General features: G+C 40.1%; 1 protein-coding gene across 2 annotated transcripts; it reads right to left on the reverse strand.

Moving 5' to 3' along the window:
• Positions 1 to 628: 628 nt before the first annotated feature.
• WAS (WASP actin nucleation promoting factor) lies at positions 629 to 20750 on the reverse strand. Of its 2 annotated transcripts, none has more exons than XM_026711584.2 (12): positions 20491 to 20750; positions 18074 to 18214; positions 16397 to 16483; positions 15624 to 15717; positions 13434 to 13475; positions 12996 to 13046; positions 11733 to 11910; positions 11433 to 11475; positions 10618 to 10771; positions 8878 to 9299; positions 2059 to 2164; positions 629 to 1694 (listed from the first exon to the last, which is right to left on the reverse strand). In XM_026711584.2, the coding sequence occupies exons 1-12, from the start codon at positions 20602 to 20604 to the stop codon at positions 1642 to 1644; spliced, it is 1485 nt and encodes a 494-aa protein (XP_026567369.2). In that variant the 5' UTR covers positions 20605 to 20750; the 3' UTR covers positions 629 to 1641. The 2 variants fall into 2 exon arrangements, with proteins under 2 accessions (XP_026567369.2, XP_087781762.1); XM_087925636.1 differs by having other exon boundaries at positions 16397 to 16480; positions 20491 to 20624.
• Between the last annotated feature and the right edge of the window lie 447 nt (positions 20751 to 21197).

Here is a 21197-nt window from a genome sequence, read left to right on the forward strand (position 1 = left end):
GGTCAGAACAATCTTGCTCCATTCTTCCGTTACTATTTGATCTTTGGGTTGTTATTTCTAACTCCTTGTGTTTATCTCCTTGATCTAACTACACATTGCAAAATTGGGTGGTTATCTTTACCATTCAATGTTAGAACTGCATGATTTTCTAAATTGTAAAAAATTAGGAATAAATTTCTATAGTCTCAACAGCTGTCTGGAAGAATTCAGCACTCTGAGACTAATGCCACATGACAAGTAGAAAAAATGGAATCCTGTTGTAAATCAATCTTCAAAGATTTTTGTTATATTAGGTTGAAAAGAGACAGTTCTTTACAACTTAAAAACTGAGGTATCTCTCCAAAGATTTAAGTTGTGATGTATTTGAATTGAAAAAATGGATCTTGTGATGGTTGTTTACATTGTCTAAATAGTCTCCATGATGCCTAAATTTCAAAAATTGAATCTGAAGTTACTCTGGGGAGCCAGACAAGGGGTCAGCAACAGAGCACCCCAGTGCCTTAAATAGTATCCAAACTCTTCTACAATTAAACTATTTTTAAATGGCCAAAATCTTATATCGGAAGAGAATATCATGAAATTTGATAATTTAATTTCAGCCAATATTTTAAAAAGTAGTTGACTCAAATTAAGTTTAGAATGAATTTTTATTTTTAATCTAATAAACATATCCATATAAAAGTACATTTCCTTTTCCTGAAGAGTACATGAAATGAGGTTTTCCCATCTTCTCTTATTCTCAGTCAATAGCCCCCATTCCAAAAGTGCTACCATTCAGATAACAGTTTCTATAACCTCAAGTAGTACAGCAAAATTATTCTGTGTGTGCTAATTTGAATGCAGGAGTAGCTGGAAAACCACTAAGATATGACCTCAGAATGATGGTCTAAGGAGAAAAATGACAAATCACTCCTTCTTTTGGGAATAAAAGAATATATCAGAATCAAATCCATTGAAAATGCCATAATTTCCAGTACATGTGTGACATGCATGTATGTGTGTATATATGTATGCATATATGTATATATCAGTTCATGCTGGTAAATAAAGCAAATGTTTGTTGTAAAGAATAGAAGTCAGTTCCCCCTTCTAGTGCCAATGCATTCTTTTGAAAGATGAGCAAACAATTTAAATAATTAAAGTTTCAGTATGAGTTAACAACATTCAAAGGATTTTATATCAAAAAAATAAGAACTTGCTTACATTCTTGTCATTCACATGCCTGCATTTGGGCTTCAAAAGTTCGTGGGGGAAACACAATTAGGTAAGCAAAAGAAAGGTTCAAGAAAGGGTTGGCTGAAAGATAATATAACCCTTAGAAAAATATGCAGGAGATTATGAATGGTCAAAATTGGAGGGCTCAAAGAGATAGAATTACAACCTTACTTTCTAAAACAGTCAAAGGCATCCAGGTGCACAGGTGAGGGAGGAGAATATGCTTAGGCCTAAGTGATTTTGAAAAGGAGGATGGGAAAATAACCCCTTTGCTACCCTCATTGAAGCAGACTTCCTCTGCCTTATTCCAGAAGTATCTGCAGAGATGGGGAGGGAAGAATTATGGAAGAGTCATCATCCGATTAAATGCCTCTGGCAACAGGCTGAAAGAAGGATCAAAACTTGGTGTCAGGTGCATTTCTAGGCTCAGTCATCCCATTCATCGTCTTCATCTTCATCACCATTGTCTTCATCTTCATCTATGAATAAAGTAGAATAGGAAAATGCAGTAGAACAGGGACCCAAAGCTGTTTAGCATTTCGAGAAAGTCAGCACACCAGCTTCTCAGAGCTATATATGAATGTGCAAATACAGATCTCCCTCTCCAGCACTCATTTCAGTTGACTTGATTCCCATGTCTTTTGATCCAACACCAGGGCTGAACACAGCCTGAATTGAAGTTGAAGTTCTCACAAAATGGCATTGGATCTTCCTCAGAGTTTTGCTTTGTTTTTATAGTTCCAAATAATCACAAAGCTCTGAACATTTGGAAGCTTGAGAAATTATATGTAAGTGTATAAATCTGAAATTAAGAAATATCATATGGATGAATGCAAGACTCACCTGAAGAGTGGATGACTTTGCTCCTCTTTTGCATCACATTCATAAGAGCCCCTACCAGGCCTTCAGAACTCTGCATGGAAGGTGAAGAGTCCACAACATCGGGTGTCTAAAATGCATGAAATATATATATAAGAAAATATATACACTATACTACACAGGCATCACATCAAGACTGCCTTCAAAACAGACGGAAAAATAGCAGCCATCCTAAGAAACCCCAAAGATAAAATTGACCTGGAAAACCAAGGTATATATGAAGTCCCCTGTGCATCATGCCCAGCCACATACATCGGACAGACCAATAGAAGAATAAGTACCCGCCTGGATGAACACAAAAATGCAGTAAAAAAGCAGGAACACACTTCCTCACTAGTCCAACACATGAAAGCAACAGATCATAGCATCGACTTCAATGGCACCAAAACTCTAGCCACTATAGAAAACCCCAGCCACAGAATTATCAGAGAAGCCATAGAGATTGAAAAAAGACCTGAAAGCATGAATAGAAGAGATGATTCCACCAGACTGTCAATTATTTGGAAGCCTGCACTCACAAACAAAAAAATCACACCACAAGCCAGGCAAACACCTGGGCACAAACAGATCCCCCCTGATACCTCCAGCTCAAACACACCCCAACCAGGCACCCGGATGAAATCTAGCTTCCTAATAAATGATAGCTGTCCATTTACTCGGAGCCAAGCCGCACTAAAAGCCTCCAATACAGGAAACACAATGTTGCCAGCCAATCAAGACAAAAAAAGCCAAAAAACAGACAGAAGATATTAAAAACACCAATCAAGCAGAACACAGCAATCTCCAAGACAAATAAACACAGACCAAGACTCCCAACCAATCAGGATGAAGAAAAAACCATTCCGGGACAGCAGTAGGCTAGCCCCAAATTTAAAACTGAAACGGCTGTGAAAGTCTGACTCACAGACGAACTCAATACAGAAGCCTGATGATGGCAGATGAGATTCTGCCGAAACGTTGCTACAACTTTAAAAGCACAACTATAATGAGCGTGGGAAAATACCGAACAAAGCTGAATACTATATATATATATATATATATATATATATATATATATATATATATATATATATATATATATATATATATATATATTTGTTTTCTGAGGTTCTGCGGGTATTTGTATGTGGATCTTTGGTTGTTGGGTTTTCTCCAGCGTAGATTCAAAGTATCTGAGCAACGTTTCGATGAAGTCTCATTCATCATCATCAGGCCTCTGTCTTTGGCTCTTGCTTTTCAGAGTGATGTGAGGTTGCAGCTGCTTCCTCCTTTTAACTGCCAGTGGGGTGGAACTTGATTGGGTGGGGGCTTGGCTGTGTTCTGATTGGGTGGGGGTGTGTTCTCATTGGTAGGGGGTTTGGCTGTGTTCTGATTGGTTGGGGTTAGCCGTGTTCTGATTGGTTGGAGGCGTGTTCTGTTCAGGAGGGCTTGGTTGTGCTCAGGTTAGTTTTAGTTGCTGGGGGATTTGAGCTAGAGAGTTGTGATCTTGCTGTTTGGCTTCTAGTTCGTGGTCCTGCTGCATCTTCATAGTGGGTGTTGGTTTGCTTCATGTATGGCTCAGAGGGGTTTGAAGTGGGTAGTGATGCAGCTGCAGTGCAGCTTCTGGTCCATGGTCGTTTCTCATTTTCTGAATGGGTGGGAGTCTGTTTTCTACATGGAAGTGTGGTGGTGGCATCTTGTGTGGCTCTCATGGGTGTGGGTCCAGTGTCCTTCTTCATGTTAGGTACTCGTCTGTTCATGAGGGCGGGTTTCCAAATGGCTGGAAGGCGGGAGGTGTCATCTCGTTTGTTCATGCTGTGTGGGCGTTTTCTATCTCTATGGCTTCTCTGATTATTCTGCTGTTGAAGTGTTCGGTTTTGGCGATAGTTCTGGTATTTTTAAAATCAATTTCATGTCCTGTGGCTTTGAGGTGTTGGACCAGGGAAGAGGTCGTTTCTTCTTTTTGATTGAGTTCTTATGTTCTTCAATGCGTGCGCTTATTCTTCTGTTAGTTTGTCCAATGTATGTGTTAGGGCAGGCTGTGCAGGGATTTCGTATACTCCTTGGTTTTCTAATTCGATTTTGTCTTTGGGGTTTCTTAGGATGGTGGATATTTTTTGTTTGTGCAGAATGCTGTTTTGATGTTGTGTTTTTGGAGGATCTTGCTAATTTTGTCTGTAGTGCCTTTTATATATGGGAGGAGGGCTTTTCCGTTTTCTTGTTCTCTGTCTTGGATTTTGGTTGGGGCTTCTTTTTGGATTAGGTGGGTAATCTTCTTTCTTTGGAATCCATTGGCTGTGAGTACGTTGGTGAGAGTGTGTAGTTCGGTTTTTGGTGTTGTTCATCGGCTAAGCATTTTGTTCTGGAGATGAGTGTCTTGGCTACGGAATTGATCTGTGCTGGGTGGTGGTGTGAGAGTGCATGTAGATAGCGGTTAGTATGTGTTTTCTTCTGGTAGATGGTGTGTCCTAGGAGCCATCGGATCTTTTGTATACCAAGACATCTAGGAAGGAAGTTGATTGTTGGCTTCTGTTTCCATGGTGAATTGTATTTTGGGGTGTAGACTGTTGAGGTATGTGAGGAAGTTGTTCAGTTTTTCTTTCCCGTGTGGCCAGATTATGAAGGTGTCATCTACGTATCTGAGCCAGAGTTTGGGTTTGTGGTCGTATTTTTCTAGAGCTTGTGTTTCAAAGTGTTCCATGTAGAGGTTTGCGATGACAGGTGAGAGGGGTGATCCCATAGGTGCTCCTTCTATTTGTTTGTATTTTTGTCCATTGTAGGTGAAGTAAGTATTGGATAGGCAGTGGTTGGTTAGATCTAGGATGTGCTTGGGGGGTTGTATTTGTTTTGGATGGCTGTCAAGGCTTCTTTTATTGGCACTTGGGTGAAGAGGGATGTGACATGAAGCTTACTAGTAGGTCGCTAGGTTGTAAGTTTTGTTTCTTTATGATCTCGATGAACTGGAATGAGTTTCTTACGTGTGAGTTGATGGATTCTGCATAGGGTTGTAGTTGTTTGGCAAGAAATTTGGCCAGGTTTTGTAGAGGTGAGCCTATGGAGCTGACTATTGGTCTGAGTGGGGTTCCTTCTTTGTGTATTTGGGGAGACCATAAAGCTTGGGGCATCTGGATGATTTTTCTCTGGGTATGATTCCTTGCTGGATTTCTTCACTGATGGGGGAGGCTTTTATTTTGGATTTGGTAGTTTTTTCTAGGTAGGTGGTGGGGTCTGCCGAGATCAAAATTTAATTCCCACAAGCTTCCAATTGAAATTCCACACCAACAGAGCAGCCACCAAACGCATCCTTAAAAGAACAGAACTGGCCCTAATTAGAAATGAACTTCACACAAAAGGTTTCTCCTAGACCAAATCAACAAAGATCTCCTCACACTCCACCTCAAACTCAGCAACAAGATTCACCCTCTACTTTGGGACAAATCCAAACAACTCGCTGTCTGGAGAGCGAAACACAGACCATCCTCAAGACAGACACACAGACCAACAAACTCAGGAAACTACAACAATGCCAGAAACCAACTCTTCCCCCCACAGCCACACATGAAACAAACAGTGCACAACATCTCAGACAAGATCCTCACTGAAGCTGAAACCAAGATCCTCTCAAAAGGTTCAACTTTGCTGTCGCTCCCAAACACATCCCCACAGAAACCATCATATGTGGAGTTGAAACCAGCCTGACCAAAACCAACCCTGATGATGCTAACAAAATCAGACTCGAAATCACCAACATCCTCTGCACTAGCAAACCACCCAAAAGCAACTTATCCAAAGAAGAACAAACTGCACTACTTAACCTGAAAGAAGACACCAGCATAATAATCCTACCAGCAGACAAGGGCAATGCGACAGTGGTAATGAACACATCTGACTACCAAACCAAGCTAACCAACCTACTCCAAGACCCCACATACAAACCCCTAAAGACAGACCCCACCACCTACCTAGAAAAAACTACCAAATCCAAAATAAAAGCCTCCCCATCAGTGAAGAAATCCAGCAAGGAATCATACCCAGAGAAAAATCATCCAGATGCCCCAAGCTTTATGGTCTCCCCAAAATACACAAAGAAGGAACCCCACTCAGACCAATAGTCAGCTCCATAGGCTCACCTCTACAAAACCTGGCCAAATTTCTTGCCAAACAACTACAACCCTATGCAGAATCCATCAACTCACACGTAAGAAACTCATTCCAGTTCATCGAGATCATAAAGAAACAAAACTTACAACCTAGCGACCTACTAGTAAGCTTCGATGTCACATCCCTCTTCACCCAAGTGCCAATAAAAGAAGCCTTGACAGCCATCAAAACAAATACAACCCCCAAGCACATCCTAGATCTAACCAACCACTGCCTATCCAATACTTACTTCACCTACAATGGACAAAAATACAAACAAATAGAAGGAGCACCTATGGGATCACCCCTCTCACCTGTCATCGCAAACCTCTACATGGAACACTTTGAAACACAAGCTCTAGAAAAATACGACCACAAACCCAAACTCTGGCTCAGATACGTAGATGACACCTTCATAATCTGGCCACACGGGAAAGAAAAACTGAACAACTTCCTCACATACCTCAACAGTCTACACCCCAAAATACAATTCACCATGGAAACAGAAGCCAACAATCAACTTCCCTTCCTAGATGTCTTGGTATACAAAAGATCCGATGGCTCCCTAGGACACACCATCTACCAGAAGAAAACACATACTAACCGCTATCTACATGCACTCTCACACCACCACCCAGCACAGATCAATTCCGTAGCCAAGACACTCATCTCCAGAACAAAATGCTTAGCCGATGAACAACACCAAAAACCGAACTACACACTCTCACCAGCGTACTCACAGCCAATGGATTCCAAAGAAAGAAGATTACCCACCTAATCCAAAAAGAAGCCCCAACCAAAATCCAAGACAGAGAACAAGAAAACGGAAAAGCCCTCCTCCCATATATAAAAGGCACTACAGACAAAATTAGCAAGATCCTCCAAAAACACAACATCAAAACAGCATTCTGCACAAACAAAAAATATCCACCATCCTAAGAAACCCCAAAGACAAAATCGAATTAGAAAACCAAGGAGTATACGAAATCCCCTGCACAGCCTGCCCTAACACATACATTGGACAAACTAACAGAAGAATAAGCGCACGCATTGAAGAACATAAGAACTCAATCAAAAAGAAGAAAGCGACCTCTTCCCTGGTCCAACACCTCAAAGCCACAGGACATGAAATTGATTTTAAAAATACCAGAACTATCGCAAAACCGAACACTTCAACAGCAGAATAATCAGAGAAGCCATAGAGATAGAAAAACGCCCACACAGCATGAACAAGCGAGATGACACCTCCCGCCTTCCAGCCATTTGGAAACCCGCCCTCATGAACAGGCGAGTACCTAACATGAAGAAGGACACTGGACCCACACCCATGAGAGCCACACAAGATGCCACCACCACACTTCCATGTAGAAAACAGACTCCCACCCATTCAGAAAATGAGAAGCGACCATGGACCAGAAGCTGCACTGCAGCTGCATCACTACCACTTCAAACCCCTCTGAGCCATACATGAAGCAAACCAACACCCACTATGAAGATGCAGCAGGACCACGAACTAGAAGCCAAACAGCAAGATCACAACTCTCTAGCTCAAATCCCCAGCAACTAAAACTAACCTGAGCACAACCAAGCCCCTCCTGAACAGAACACGCCTCCAACCAATCAGAACACGGCTAACCCCAACCAATCAGAACACAGCCAAACCCCTACCAATGAGAACACACCCCCACCCAATCAGAACACAGCCAAGCCCCCACCCAATCAAGTTCCACCCCCACTGGCAGTTAAAAGGAGGAAGCAGCTGCAATCTCCATTACTCTGAGAAGCACAGAGCTGGAGACAGAAGCCTGAAGATGATGAATGAGACTTCATCGAAACGTTGCCTAGATACTTCAAATCTTACGCGGGAGAAAACCCGAACAACCAAAGATCTACATATAAATACCCGAGAACCTCAGAAAACAAATATATATATATATATATATATATATATATGTATATATATATGTGTGTGTGTGTGTGTGTGTGTGTGTGTGTGTGTGTGTGTGTTTATTTATTACTTTTATTCTGCATTTATTATTGTTTGCAAATAACTCAAGGCAGTGAATATAACTAATATTCCTTCCTCCTATTTTTTCCACAAGAACCACCGGGAGGTGGGTTGAGCTGAGAAAGAGTAGTTGGCCCAATGTCTCCCAGTGCTTTAGTGATGCAGGGTTTCCTATGCTGAAGCTCTCTAGAACTCTTACTAAGAATTTGCAGTTCCTTTTGTGCTTCTTGAAAACTGAACGGATACATTAATATTACGTAAGTGGACATAAGTGGCAATCAATATTTTTGAAGCCTCAGGAACATGCTAGACTTGTGTCAACTCAGGTTGCAAACAACAGAGAAAGTACCATAATTAAATACAATTCCATATATAAATATTACTTCTATTTAGCAATCTGGATATTAGGTGAAGAAGATTAGACCAGTTTTCCTTTGATTTGCTAGTTTCCAAAAGATATACAACAACCAACCTTTAGTATACTTTTAATGTTGATTTTAGTTTTGGTTTTGTTTTATTGTATTTATGTTATTCTTTTCTATTCTGTAATTTTATCTTGTTTGTGAGCTGCCTTGAGGGTCAAAATAACTAGAAAACTGTGCTATACATTATAATAATAAAAGAAATAAATAAAATTTAAAACAAGACCATCTCACCTTGTTGAGCTGTATTCCTTGGCGTATCTGGTCCAGCAGCGCACCACGCCCTGAAGAGACAGCAGGCGGCTGGGTCCTCAGTGATCCAGGCCCTCCAGAAGGAGGAGGGGGAGGGGGGCATGGTGCAGAATTCTGGAATGAAGGAGGGGGTGGGGGTGGCGGAGGGGGTGGGGGTGGAGGTGGGCCTGATGCAAATGGAGGTGGGGGAGGAGGATGTGATCCAGAACGTGAAGTGGGTGCAGGTGGTCCCCACTGGGGGCAGGGAGGTTGCCTAGAAGATTGTGGTGGGGAGGGGACATCTCCCCTTTTTGACATCATAGGACCACCTGGGAGAGGTGGTAAGGGACCACTTCGGCCTTGCCCACTAGTTGGGGGATGAGGGCTTGCACGATGCGGGGGTGGGGGTGGGGGATGACTTGGACCTGGGGGAAAAAAGTAAGTATGAACATTCAAACTCATGATACTGGAGTGCTAAATCGCATAATAAACAGTAAGAAGAACCAATGTTCTGTATAAAGACAAAAATGATGGGTTGCACCAAGCCTACACTGCATGCATCCGATGGATAACAAGCTTTGTTAAGATAATTCCAGACAAATAAGAAAACATTAAATTCCAAATGCCAAGAAAATACAAAAAAGTACAGATTGTGACCATTCTATGTATTTCCACACTGTTCTAAGAAATCTGCATGGTTCTATTCATCTGGATGCCAGCGTTGATCTCAAATGCCATGGTGGTGCAATGGTTAGAATGCTGTACTGCAGGCTACTTGTGCTGACTGCTAGCTGACTGCAATTTGGCAGTTCAAATTTCACCAAGCTCAAGGTTGACTCAGCCTCTAATCCTTCCGAGGTGGGTAAAATGAGGACCCAGATTGTTGGGGGAAATATGCTGACTCTGTAAAACCACTTAGAGAGGGCTGTAAAGCACTGTAAAGTGGTATATAAGTATCAGTGCTATTGCTATTACTATCTTTACCTTTAACTACCACTCACAGCTAGGTGGATCATTGGTCTGACTCTATAAAGTGAATTCAAATGTAAATTTGAATTTAAAATAACATGCATAAACATGTATAAAATATGCATAAATAATTTGGTTCTATTCCATATATTACTATTTTTAACTGGGAGCTGCCTAGATTAAGAGATGGGTGGCTATATAAATTGAAAATAAATAAATACATTGCTCTCGAAAGTATCACAAGATTCCTTTTTATTTTTACTATAGAGATTAATATAATTAAGATAAAGGTTTCCCTTGCACATATGTGCTAGTCGTTTCCAGCTCTAGGGGGCGGTGCTCATATACGTTACAAAGCTGAAGAGCCAGCACTATCCAAAGATGGCATGACTAAACGCCGAAGGTACACAGAACACTGTTACCTTCCCACCAAAGTGGTCTCTATTTTTCTACTTGCATTTTTACATGCTTTCAAACTGCTAGGTTGGCAGAAGCTGGGACAAGTAACAGGAGCCCACTCTGTTACATGGGGCTAGGGATTCGAACTGCCCACCTTTCTGATCGACAAGCTCAGGGTCTTAGCCACTGAGCCACTTCTCCTTAAATCAGTCAGTGCATCCAAACTCAGGCCAGTTACTCAGATATGCACATCTTTCAGTAGGCGGCATAACTATAATCAATATCAGGGTATGGAACCACTGATTGGTTCAAATCAAATAAAAGGGATCAAAGTCACCTGTGAGTCAGATAGATTTTTCTCCTCCAGCAACTCACCTTGTCGTCTCAGTTCTTCCTTGACAGCTTCTAACCCTCCTTGACCTTCAATAAAATCATAGATTATCTTTGAAGTCTTAGCATCAGTCAACTGAGCATCACTGATTCCCGCCTTAGAGAAAAATGTCTTCAAATCAGGGTCCAGATTGTTCAACTGAAATCAAAATAGGTCAACATGTATTCGTGGGGCTGATAGTTTAATAATAGCCTTTATAAGCTAAAAGTGATTCAGGACAGGCATATATTACATGATGGTTTTGTGTCTGGAATAACTTGGCAAGAAGAGATAAGGCAATCCCAATTCAAACTGGAGCCCCGATTATTACCTCAAACCCTTGTAACCAAATGGTTCTAAAGCCTGAGTCATATTTAGCACATACATGCATACATACAACATGCAGCTTTTGTTCCAGCAGCCAAATGAGGCCAAAGAAATGAAGAGTACCAGCTGTAGTAAAGACTCCTTAACAGACCGAGGGAAATTCCTTAATATTAAAGAAACCTCTGGTTCACACTTGCCCTGCTAAACTGAGTATTTAGGAGAGCAGTTCCTCCTGTTAAATTGTAAACCAGTCTTACTTTGTCTTCTTTTTCACATCAATCTATCATGGTTGAACTGCAATTGGATCCAATTAAACCTTCAAACTGAATGTACATGCAAAAACTAAGAGAAAGTGCTTCATGACTGCCACTGGGGTAAATTGGCAACTCACTTATAAAACAATTGGGTTGCAATAACTCAAAAGTTTAATTTCACACCCAAGAGACCCCCCAAAAACTATATCCTTTCTAATTGAACTGCCAAGGCTACGTACATCAAACCCACTGCTGGGATCCCATCCGATGTGCTGGATGTGCCTAAAAAAGAATAACAGAAGACATCCAGTTAGGTGAAGACCATCACTCTTGTTCTATCACACAGCTGGATTTGACTGATGTCATGGCCAGTGGAATAATTGGCAGAAAAGAGGCACTTAGTTGGTCATCTAAACTTGGAGACCGAGAGAAATTCCAAGTTTTTAGGTGCTCTGTGCTCAGCTGGCTTTCTGTCAGTCTGGAACCCCACCAAAGGGACTGAGAACTGAGGAAATCTACACAGCTTCAGAAGGACTCACTTAAATCCACAAGGAGCACCAATGTCAGCCTTAGAAATCTTCTTTTTCCCCTTCTTCTTATCTACTGCAGTTGGGACTGGGAGACCACGATAGCGGGAAAAAGTGATGTCAGGATTCTGTATATCAACAGTTGCCAGAGACAGTGGAGTGGAAGGGGAATTTGGCTGTGAGCAAGGTCCTTTGGGAAACACAAGATAAGGGTGAGATAATGATCAGCTTCCTTGCAACTACCATCACACCTGACAACTCACTAAAATCTTCCTTCCTTCCTTCCTTCCTTCCTTCCTCAACCTGACTATGTTATGGTTGTGGAATTTAAGCAAATGTAGGAGCTTTTATGTTTAAGCAGTGGTGGGATCAAATAATTTAACAGCAGGTTCTCTGCCCTAATAACCGTTTTAAGAAAATTAAACAATCTGGCAGCGAAAATCCAGGAATGGGGGAAAAAAACCCGCTCTCACATTTGGGGAAGGATTTTCTCTGCCAGACTGTTCAACTTTCTTTAAAGTTTACTTGATGCAGTATATGGATCCTTTTCATTCTGCATCAAATAAACTTTAAAGATAGTTAAACAGTCTGGCAATGAAAATCCAGGAGCAGGAGGGGGGAAAAAACCCTGTTTTTTTGAGATGCCAGACTAGCGTGCATTCACATGCCTCCAATTCCCTTACTTGCTGCGAAGCCAGATTTCAGCAAGCAAGGGATTGGAGGTATGTGAATGCATGTTAGTCTGGCCATTTTGAAGCTGGTTCACAGAACTCAACAAAAAATTAGGTATCAGTTCTGTCGAACCAGTGCGAATCGTTTAAATCTCACCACTGGTTTTAAGCAAAAACGTATCTCACACGTTTTAGTAAGCAATAGCATTCAGAGCATACAGAACCCTCAGTCCCTTCTCTTATCGCCATTCTTCCTAAGGGTGCTGGAACTCGAATAATATCTGAAGATTCTTGGATTGCCTATGCTTATTGTATCTCTTTGGATATTTTCAAAGTGCTAAGAAGTTTTTTTTACTAGAAATATTTTAAATGACTATTTTTCTTATTGTATACTTTTGAGTTTATTTTCTCATTCTACATCTATTTTTCCTGGCCTGATATCTTCCAGCTAACCTAAATTCAATTCCCATAGTCTCAACACATTTTAAGAACGCAAATTTAAGGAAAATTGTTTCATGGTTTTATGTTCTATCAATAGAACTTTACGATAAAAAGTACATGTGTCCTTAGAAGTCTGCAACCCAACTTTTACCAGGATGCTTACCATTCATATCAACTCCAGAAAGTGGGGACCGTGAGAAAGTTCCTTTTCTATCTAATAAAAGCAAAAAAGATTGGTCAGTAAATAGTTCAGTGTCAACCCTTCTAGCCAATTATTTGCATTGAGATAGCCTTGTCTAAAACTGGACCGGCTAAGAACTTCTCATAACCAGCACTGCTGTCCAGGTGCTCTAACAATCAATCTTTCTAGGATCCCACTGTAATTACAGCAATGATTTTCCATTCTCTCTGCCAATGAGAGCAAACCATAGTAAGTACAACTTGCAGCTAAATTGTTATTATCAGAAATTCTGTCCAGCCTTCCTTCTGATGTTAAGGACTACTCTACTCCCAGCATTTTTAGCTGATACACATCAGGAAGGAGCTTGATTGTAAAAAGCAAATAATGAAGAGATTGTGAGAAAATACAAAGGATACATACCACCATTCACTGGAGGAGGTGGGGGTGGCAATTGTCTGTTATCTATAAAACAGAAAAAAAATAGAACATTGATAGTAAAATGTTTCGTGCTCTTTCTCTCAACTTTCTAGAATGATTTGGCTGTTTGAAGATAGAGTACAGGGTTTGCTCCATTTAATTTGTGCACAGTTGGATTTCCTTGAAAAAAAAATAACAGGAGAATTTTGTCACAAGTCATTATCAAGGTCCTTGCTGCAAACCTGCCTAAGAGTCTAAACATTACATAGGAGTTCTGAGACAATGTAAATACATTTTATATTGAGCTGCGGTGGCACAGTGGTTAGAATGCAGTACTGCAGGTTACTTCTGCTGACTGCCAGCTGACTGCAATTTGGCAGTTCAAATTTCACTAGGCTCAAGTTTGACTCAGCCTTCCCTATGTCCGAGGTCAGTAAAATAAGGACCAAATTGTTGGGGACAATACACTGACTCTGTAAAACGCTTAGAGAGGACTGTGAAGCTCTGTGAAGTGGTATATAAGTCTAAGTGCTATTGCTATTTTCAGTGATACCTGCCTAGTCCTTGAAAATCAGAAACATCTTTAGACTGAGTGAGGTCTTCACAACATTTAGCTCAGTGAAAAGTTCTCAACAGCATCATCTTACTAATAAAGGGCTCAATTTAATTTTTTTGTCCAGGTTGGAAGACAGGCCCTACATCCTCATCCCACCTCCTAAATTAGGTATCAGTGAAAGAGGACAACGATCTTAAATTTGCCAAGAGTATCAACAATGGAGGGAAGTGAGAAGTTTTTTCTTCCTTTTTAATTTGAATGACTTGGATGATCTGAAGGTTAAGAAGAAATCACTTTAGGATTAAATCTGTTATGAATCCTAATATTACAGAACAACCATGTGGGGTAAAGAATCCAAATGTATATTTTTCTGGAGGCAAAACAAGCATATTTCTGCAGAGACATTAGCCTAAATGTCAGAATTATTCCGCAGAAAAAAGTTTGAGGCTATGAACAGCTCGCATTGCATTTGCATTCCCAATAAAGGGAAGCATTTTCATCATTGTAATTTCTGTCCACTCTCTCTTTTTAACAATGCCTTTGGAATGCTCCAGGACCAAAAGCACCTAAGCTTTCTTTTTTTTTTTAATGGAATAGTATCTAATGATCAATTTTTCTTCTGTAAATTCTAGGCTCTGAAAAGACCCATACTCAAAGTAATATTTTTCCAGAAAAACAACTCCTTACTTGCAATAATTTCTAAGATGCAATTGGGTCTCTCACCAAAGTCATCTGTGGAAGGGACAAATATTTCCTGAAGAAATGGGATTCAGACAAAAAGCATTCCCAGGAGCTACATCACCTGGTAGGGACCTGCCACCCAGAGATGGGATTCAGCCGGTTTGGACCAGTTCAGGCAAACCAGTTGTTAAAATTCTGCCCAGTTTGGCAAACCGGCTAATCCCACCATTGGCTGTCCCCGCCCCTGCCCATTTTTCAGGCCGTTTTCAGCCATTTTCCAGACAGTTTTCAGCAGTTTTCCAGGCCATTTTCCAGGCCATTTTCAGCAGTTTCTCAGGTGAAAAATTGTTTTTAAAAAATGGCCTGAAAACAGTCAAAAAACAGGTCAAAAAAGGAAGGAAGAAAGGAAGGAAGGAAGGAAGGAAGGGAGGAGATGGGAATGAGGAGAAAGAAGGAGGGAAAGAAGGAAGGAGAGAAGGAAGGAAGGGGTTAATCCAGCTTTAGCTTAGCCTTTTTCAGAATTGCCTGCACAGAAAGGTTCTTCTTCTGCTATTTATTTATTATTTTTGAGGTGCAAATTGGCTTTAATTGTAAATTGCTTCTGAGGAGCCAATGGGATTTATTTCACACCTCAAGGTGTGAAATGTTGGCTGTTATGACACAATATACTGCTTTTTAATAAGCTCAGCCTGCAATGTCTTAGTTTTCTTGGTAATGGGAGCAGAATGCTTTGCTGGTCTCTTCCCATCCTTTCATGGGGGCGGGGGTGGGTGGGCGGGGGCAGGCATTTGCAAGACCTGGGGAAAGGGAGAGTGGCCAGGCTGGGTGTGATGAGTGACATTGAGTTGGCTATGCCTACCCAGTCACATGACCACCTGGCCACACCTACTCAGCCAGTCATTAGAGCAGAGAACTGTTTGTTAAATTATTTGAATCCCACCACCGCTCCCACCTACCCCTCTGGTTCCTCTTCTGAATCTTCTCTTCCACCATTTGTTGAAAAGATTGTGCCTCTTGCTCATCAGCAAAGTTTAGTCCCACGCTGCACTCCTGCAAGCATATGTAGCACAACATCCATGTGATCAGGCATCATACTCAATCACAATTCTGCAAATCTTCACTGAGACATTTCTAGATAGGGATTTAGATATACGTTTTTAAAACAAGTATTGAAAAAAAATCTGTTTAAAGCAAGCATTAAAAAGATTTAATTTTAAAACAGCTGTATAGATCTATTTTCTTCTGTATAATCTTTCAATATTGGAAAGACAAATCCATGGCTCCGATTATTTAGTGGATTGAAGACCTGATGTTATGACTGAGTTGGTTATAGAGGTAAATTATGTATGGATGATTACAATGAAATGCGGTAATCTTTTATTGAAACTCTTAGCTGATATTTCATTTAGATATGAAATTACGTATCCACACAAACATTCTTCCTGGAAGAAGATAAAACTTTTATGTTTAATTATTATTGTTGCTGTTGTTCATTGCTTTCTTTTTGTCTTATTTTCTTTGTTCTGTTTTAGCTGATCTACAAAGTTTTAACAAAATACTCTACTCAGATAATATCTTTTTAAAGTATTGCGTTTGGGACTGCAAAAGCAGGCTTTGATTTCTAAAAGCATGAATGCTTCTCTTCTAGATTTTTCTCTTCCACAGAGTCATATGTCAGTCTGACCACATATGTTCATAGTGATTCACCCACCCATATTCAAGTACTCACATCTCCAAAAAAGGTGTGGAAAAAGGTGGTGGGAGCAACATAGACCATCTGGTTATACAACTCTTGCTCCCAGATCATCTTCTTCTGCTGCATCAAAACAAAATAATAGACAAAGATGCTTATTAATTCACAGACTGCGTTTCCCTACTTAAAACTATGTCAAAAAGATGAAGTATCCTTCAAGTCAATCTAAACTCCAGTTCACAACCAACCCTAATTTTTTTTTAGCAATAATATATATAGCAGTGGTTTGTCATGTCTTTTCACTTGGATTCCCCACCCCCACCCCCACCCCCACCCGATTCCACTTAGACTACAGTTCTGGAATTCCCTGGTGATTTCCCATTCAAGTATAATCAGTTCTGAGTAGAAATAATTTCAATCTGGGTGTATTTGTGTGAGATGTCAGTGAAGGCAGGCATAATTTGCAACCAACAATGATGGTTCTCTGTTGCCCTACTACTGAATGTGAAATGAGACACAAGGAGGGTAATTCCATTTGGTCTTCAGATGTTTAAAGGACAAAAAAATTAATAGATAAGGTGAACTCAGTTTCTTTGTCTCCCAATTTTGTGGCCTGTATCTGGAAGAATGTTTCTTGCAGTCCACCTCTGATGCCTGATTGATGCTATTGGGAATGGTGCTAAATGCTTTCAATTTCAACTATGTAGAGGTGGGAATGAATCGTATCTCCTTACCCAAATACATATTTTGATGTACACATTAATGCACACATCTGAGATATGATGAGCAAGCCAGATGCATAGTTCTTGTGGGTATTAGTCCAAAAGATGCTACCCCAAAGAGATCTCGTAAACATTTTAAAAAAATTGTAATTCATGAGGTTTCAGCATTCAGGCAAGATCTTGAGAAATGCAAGAGTTCAGTGATCTGATCTTACTGAATCTCAGGAGATTCGATAACAGGGATGATGGGTTCTATATGTGTTTAAACCAGAGACAGGTCTAGATCAAGGTGTATGTGAAAGGATGTTCTGCTCAAATCTCTTAAGAGAATGAGTCAAAGGAACTGAGAGCAGTTGTTTTGTTTTTGCCCCTAGACAATAATGGTCCGGAAATCAGAATAAACAGTATGGTAGGGCATAAATTAGACCATCTAGGCCTTCCTATGGAGAGATGTACTGTGTTGTGTTGCGTTGCATTGCATTGCATTGTACTAATTATTTCTAACTGCACGTTATATACATTCATTAGCACATAAAATTAGTTATTCAACCAGGTATTCTCCTTTAATTAGGTATTCCCAGAATAATTTGTCAACTGGCAAGCTGAACGAAATGCACCAGCCAAGTATGATGGCTTGTCAAGAAGTTGTTTTTACTTCCTACTCAGATTGGCAGAGGAAAATGCATTCTGTTGCCTGACTTAGAAGCATCAGATTGTTTCAATCACTTTCTAATAATCCCTACTGGATATTACTTGATTTAGTGTAAATCTGAGGACTAGCAGAAAACAGCAAGAAAACAATGCAAATGAAAGCATGGCTTTTGATTTTCATCCTGTCTAAACAAGAATATGCTGGTTGAGAATTCTAGTAATAAAACATCTGGAGAATAGATTTTGGGGAACATCATTCCATTGACTGAACAATAGATATGTATCTTTGGTCAGTGAGGTGCAGGGAAGTTATCACAAATGGAGTAAAAAAAGTTGATACCTTAAGATCAAACAAGCGGATGAAGTAGGAACGTTTAGGAACATCCTTTACGAAACACAGCACTCCAGAACTCTGCTTGAACCAGTTTCTGCTGCTTTGAGGCAAAGCCAGAAAGAGTTGGACCACTGTTGTGACCATGGTCTATCAGAAGAGGGAAAGTTACAAATTAATCATCCAATTAGGTCAAAAATGACACATACCTGGGGATTTAGTCTCTTCAAACAGATATAATTGTCAAGGAAATGTTAATTGGGCGAACATGACTCAGTCACAAGTATGATGAATTTCACATAACAGAAACTCTACAATGTGCAGCAACATATATTACAAGGGAATAACGCAGGGGGAAGTTTAAGTAAAGTTCAGAAAATAATTGCTCTATTCCAGTATTTCCTAGCCTTGGCAATTTTAAGATATGTTGATTTCAACTTCCAGAATTCTTTAGCCAGCATGCTGATGGAGGAATGCTGGGTGTTGAAATTGATGCTCTTAAACTGGTCAAGGATGAGAAAAATTGTTCTACATCAATGGCAAAATAAGAAACACTGGTTGATTTGGATACAAAATCCAATTCATCACACATTAATTCTTTTTGCAGGAAGCAAATTGGATGGATGGATGGATGGATTGGGATGTTAATAATAGCTTCTGGAAGTGAGTGGAATCATCCAAAATATTGTTTTGGAGAAATGCTTCTTTCTTCCAGTGCCCAGTTCCCATTCTTTCCATTTTGCAATGTTTGAAGAGACCCTCATTCTCCAAAAGAGCATGCATGAGCATTAAGAAGCAAGTTTATATAATTGGATATAAGCCAGGCTGAACTATATGAGGCATCTTTAGGAGCACTTTAGGCAAAAAGTAACTCTACACATTCTCTTAGGATCCAAGTTTTATATATATATATATACATACATATACATATACATATATGTTTTCTTAAATTTTCGCGGGTACTTACATGTACTTACTTACAACAGACGAACACAATACAGAAGCCTGATGATGGCAGATGAGATTCTGCCGAAATGTTGCTACAACTTTAAAAGCACAACTATAATGATGTGGGAAAATACCCGAACAAAGCTGAATAACATACATACATACGTACATACGTACGTACGTGCATGCATACATACATACATACATACATACATACATTTGGAATCAAACAATATTTCAGAATATTTTGGAGGCTAAAAGAGACAATTCTTTGAATTAGAAAATAAGCTAATGGAATGATTTCACTTTGATTTAAAATGTGAGCTGAGCTGTTCTTATTCCTGGCTATGGTTTTTAATCCTGGTTATCTATGCATGTGTCTGTGAGAGAGCGAGAGCGGGCGGAGATGCTTGTTTCTGTAATGCTGTTTATTTATTCCTTAATATTGTTTAATGTTTTAATACCCAGTTTGGATACTTCAAATTATAAAGTTGACAGAGTAGCCAACTGAGTATTCTCAACATACCCCCCAAACTACCATTCCCAAAAGACACTGCGAGGACATTGTAGCAATTAAACTGATTTTGTCATGCAGTCATGGGGCCTGATGTGGTAAATAATTCAAAATAAAGGAAATATTATTTGACAACTTCGTTAAGAACCAAGGCAATTTCCTCCTCTGTTGTCTGGCCCATTGTTTTGAACTAGACTATTTTTCAGCAAGACACAGGGGAGATATGAGTTCCCCCACCACCACCTGAGGACAGGCAGTGTGTCAGTTAACTGGCCAGAGCTTTTTGCTAGGCCTTTTGAGGAAGTGGTTTTCTCTCCCCACTTCCTGCCTTGAGGCAGCATGTGGCTCTTCGCAAAGCAAGCTGTTGTTTTCGGCATTTAAAAAAAAAAAACCTCCACTTGCTTCTGCATGGACGTTCGGGGAGATTTAAAAAACAAAGAGAAAATTTCCCAAAGGTTCCACAATCTGTATTAAAAGTGTTGTCAGCTAATTTGACTGAGGCAATTGTTATTTCTACTGATTGAAAGACCATAATGTAAATATTCAGACTGATTAACACACTGAAATATGTAATGAGCAGGAATTGACTTTTAGGAGACGTGCTTACTGGAATTCTGTAAATGCCACGATGGCTGTAAGGCAAATCTATCTATACACTAAGCCAACCCAATCCAATCTATATCAACTCCAAATCTGTAATGATCCTGCTAATGCTGCTAATTTTCTAGCACATTCTTATTTATCCATTGAGCAACTTTATAGGAGGAAGATAATGCTGAAAATCAGACACGGTTTCACCTATAGGCTCTTTAACGTCCAAGTGATTTTTCATCCTACTCCATCAATGAAATTCTAGCATATAATCACCCCGTTTCCCAGATATAAGCTCCTCCCTCTACCCCATTCACAGAATATTCTACATTCTGCCATGATCTTTCCTCCCTTGAATAATAACAGGAATTACCGTGCATTTCCTGCCCAAAAGTTCGAATACTTGGTGGTTTTCAAGATCCTCAAGGAGGCAGGAAGGCACATTTTCCTGCGGCGCTCGGCCTTCAGGCTTGGTTCTTCCACTCATCTCAGCCCTTGTCAGGTTGTGAAGTGAACTTCCGTGTTGTAAAGGCTTCTTTGAACAGGAAGCTAACAAACCACCAGAATCACCCAGAGATAGATGGCTTCTCTATCTTTTTTCGAAGACCCGGCAACCCCGGAGGCTGAGAGAAACTGATGTACAAAGAGAAGCCAGAGCAGATTAGGTGGGTGCAGGATTTGGAAAATGCCCATATCTCTAAGAAACAAAAGTATTTGGTCCACAAAAATGCCCGTACTATCCTTAAAAAGCACAGATTGCTCAGACACTAATTCTATAGTTTTTCAAAGTATTTATGTCCCATAAATATAAATGCTGTGATTTTTATTTAGGGGCAAACATACCTAATACTCCTTCCTATTTTCCTCATAACAACAATAATCCTGTGAGATAGGTTGGGCTGCATGAGACTGACTAGCCCAAAGTCACCCAGATAGCTTTCATGCCTAAGGCAAGACTAGAACTCAGTCTCCTAGTTTTTAGCTGGTGCCTTCACTACTAGACCAATGTGACTGAATAGTAATCTAAGCAAAAGAATTATGAAATCATATTCAGTTCCTCATACTTTGGGGGATAGGAAA

The sequence above is a fragment of the Pseudonaja textilis genome, chromosome 2 (genome assembly GCF_049901715.1).
Source record: "Pseudonaja textilis isolate UNSWEBS1 chromosome 2, rPseTex1.2, whole genome shotgun sequence".
Lineage (NCBI taxonomy): Eukaryota > Metazoa > Chordata > Lepidosauria > Squamata > Elapidae > Pseudonaja > Pseudonaja textilis.

What these genes read in the sequence shown, in the direction of transcription:
- WAS (XM_026711584.2), bottom strand. Translation starts at nt 20,604, where the DNA reads ATGAGTGGAAGAACCAAGCCTGAAGGCCGAGCGCCGCAGGAAAATGTG. An exon ending in TCAGAAGAGGAACCAGAGGG is followed by an intron (nt 13,476 to 15,623) that starts GTAGGTGGGAGC and finishes TCTGTTTTATAG; the next exon opens with ATAACAGACAATTGCCACCC. An exon ending in GGTGCTCCTTGTGGATTTAA is followed by an intron (nt 11,476 to 11,732) that starts GTGAGTCCTTCT and finishes ATTCTTTTTTAG; the next exon opens with GCACATCCAGCACATCGGAT.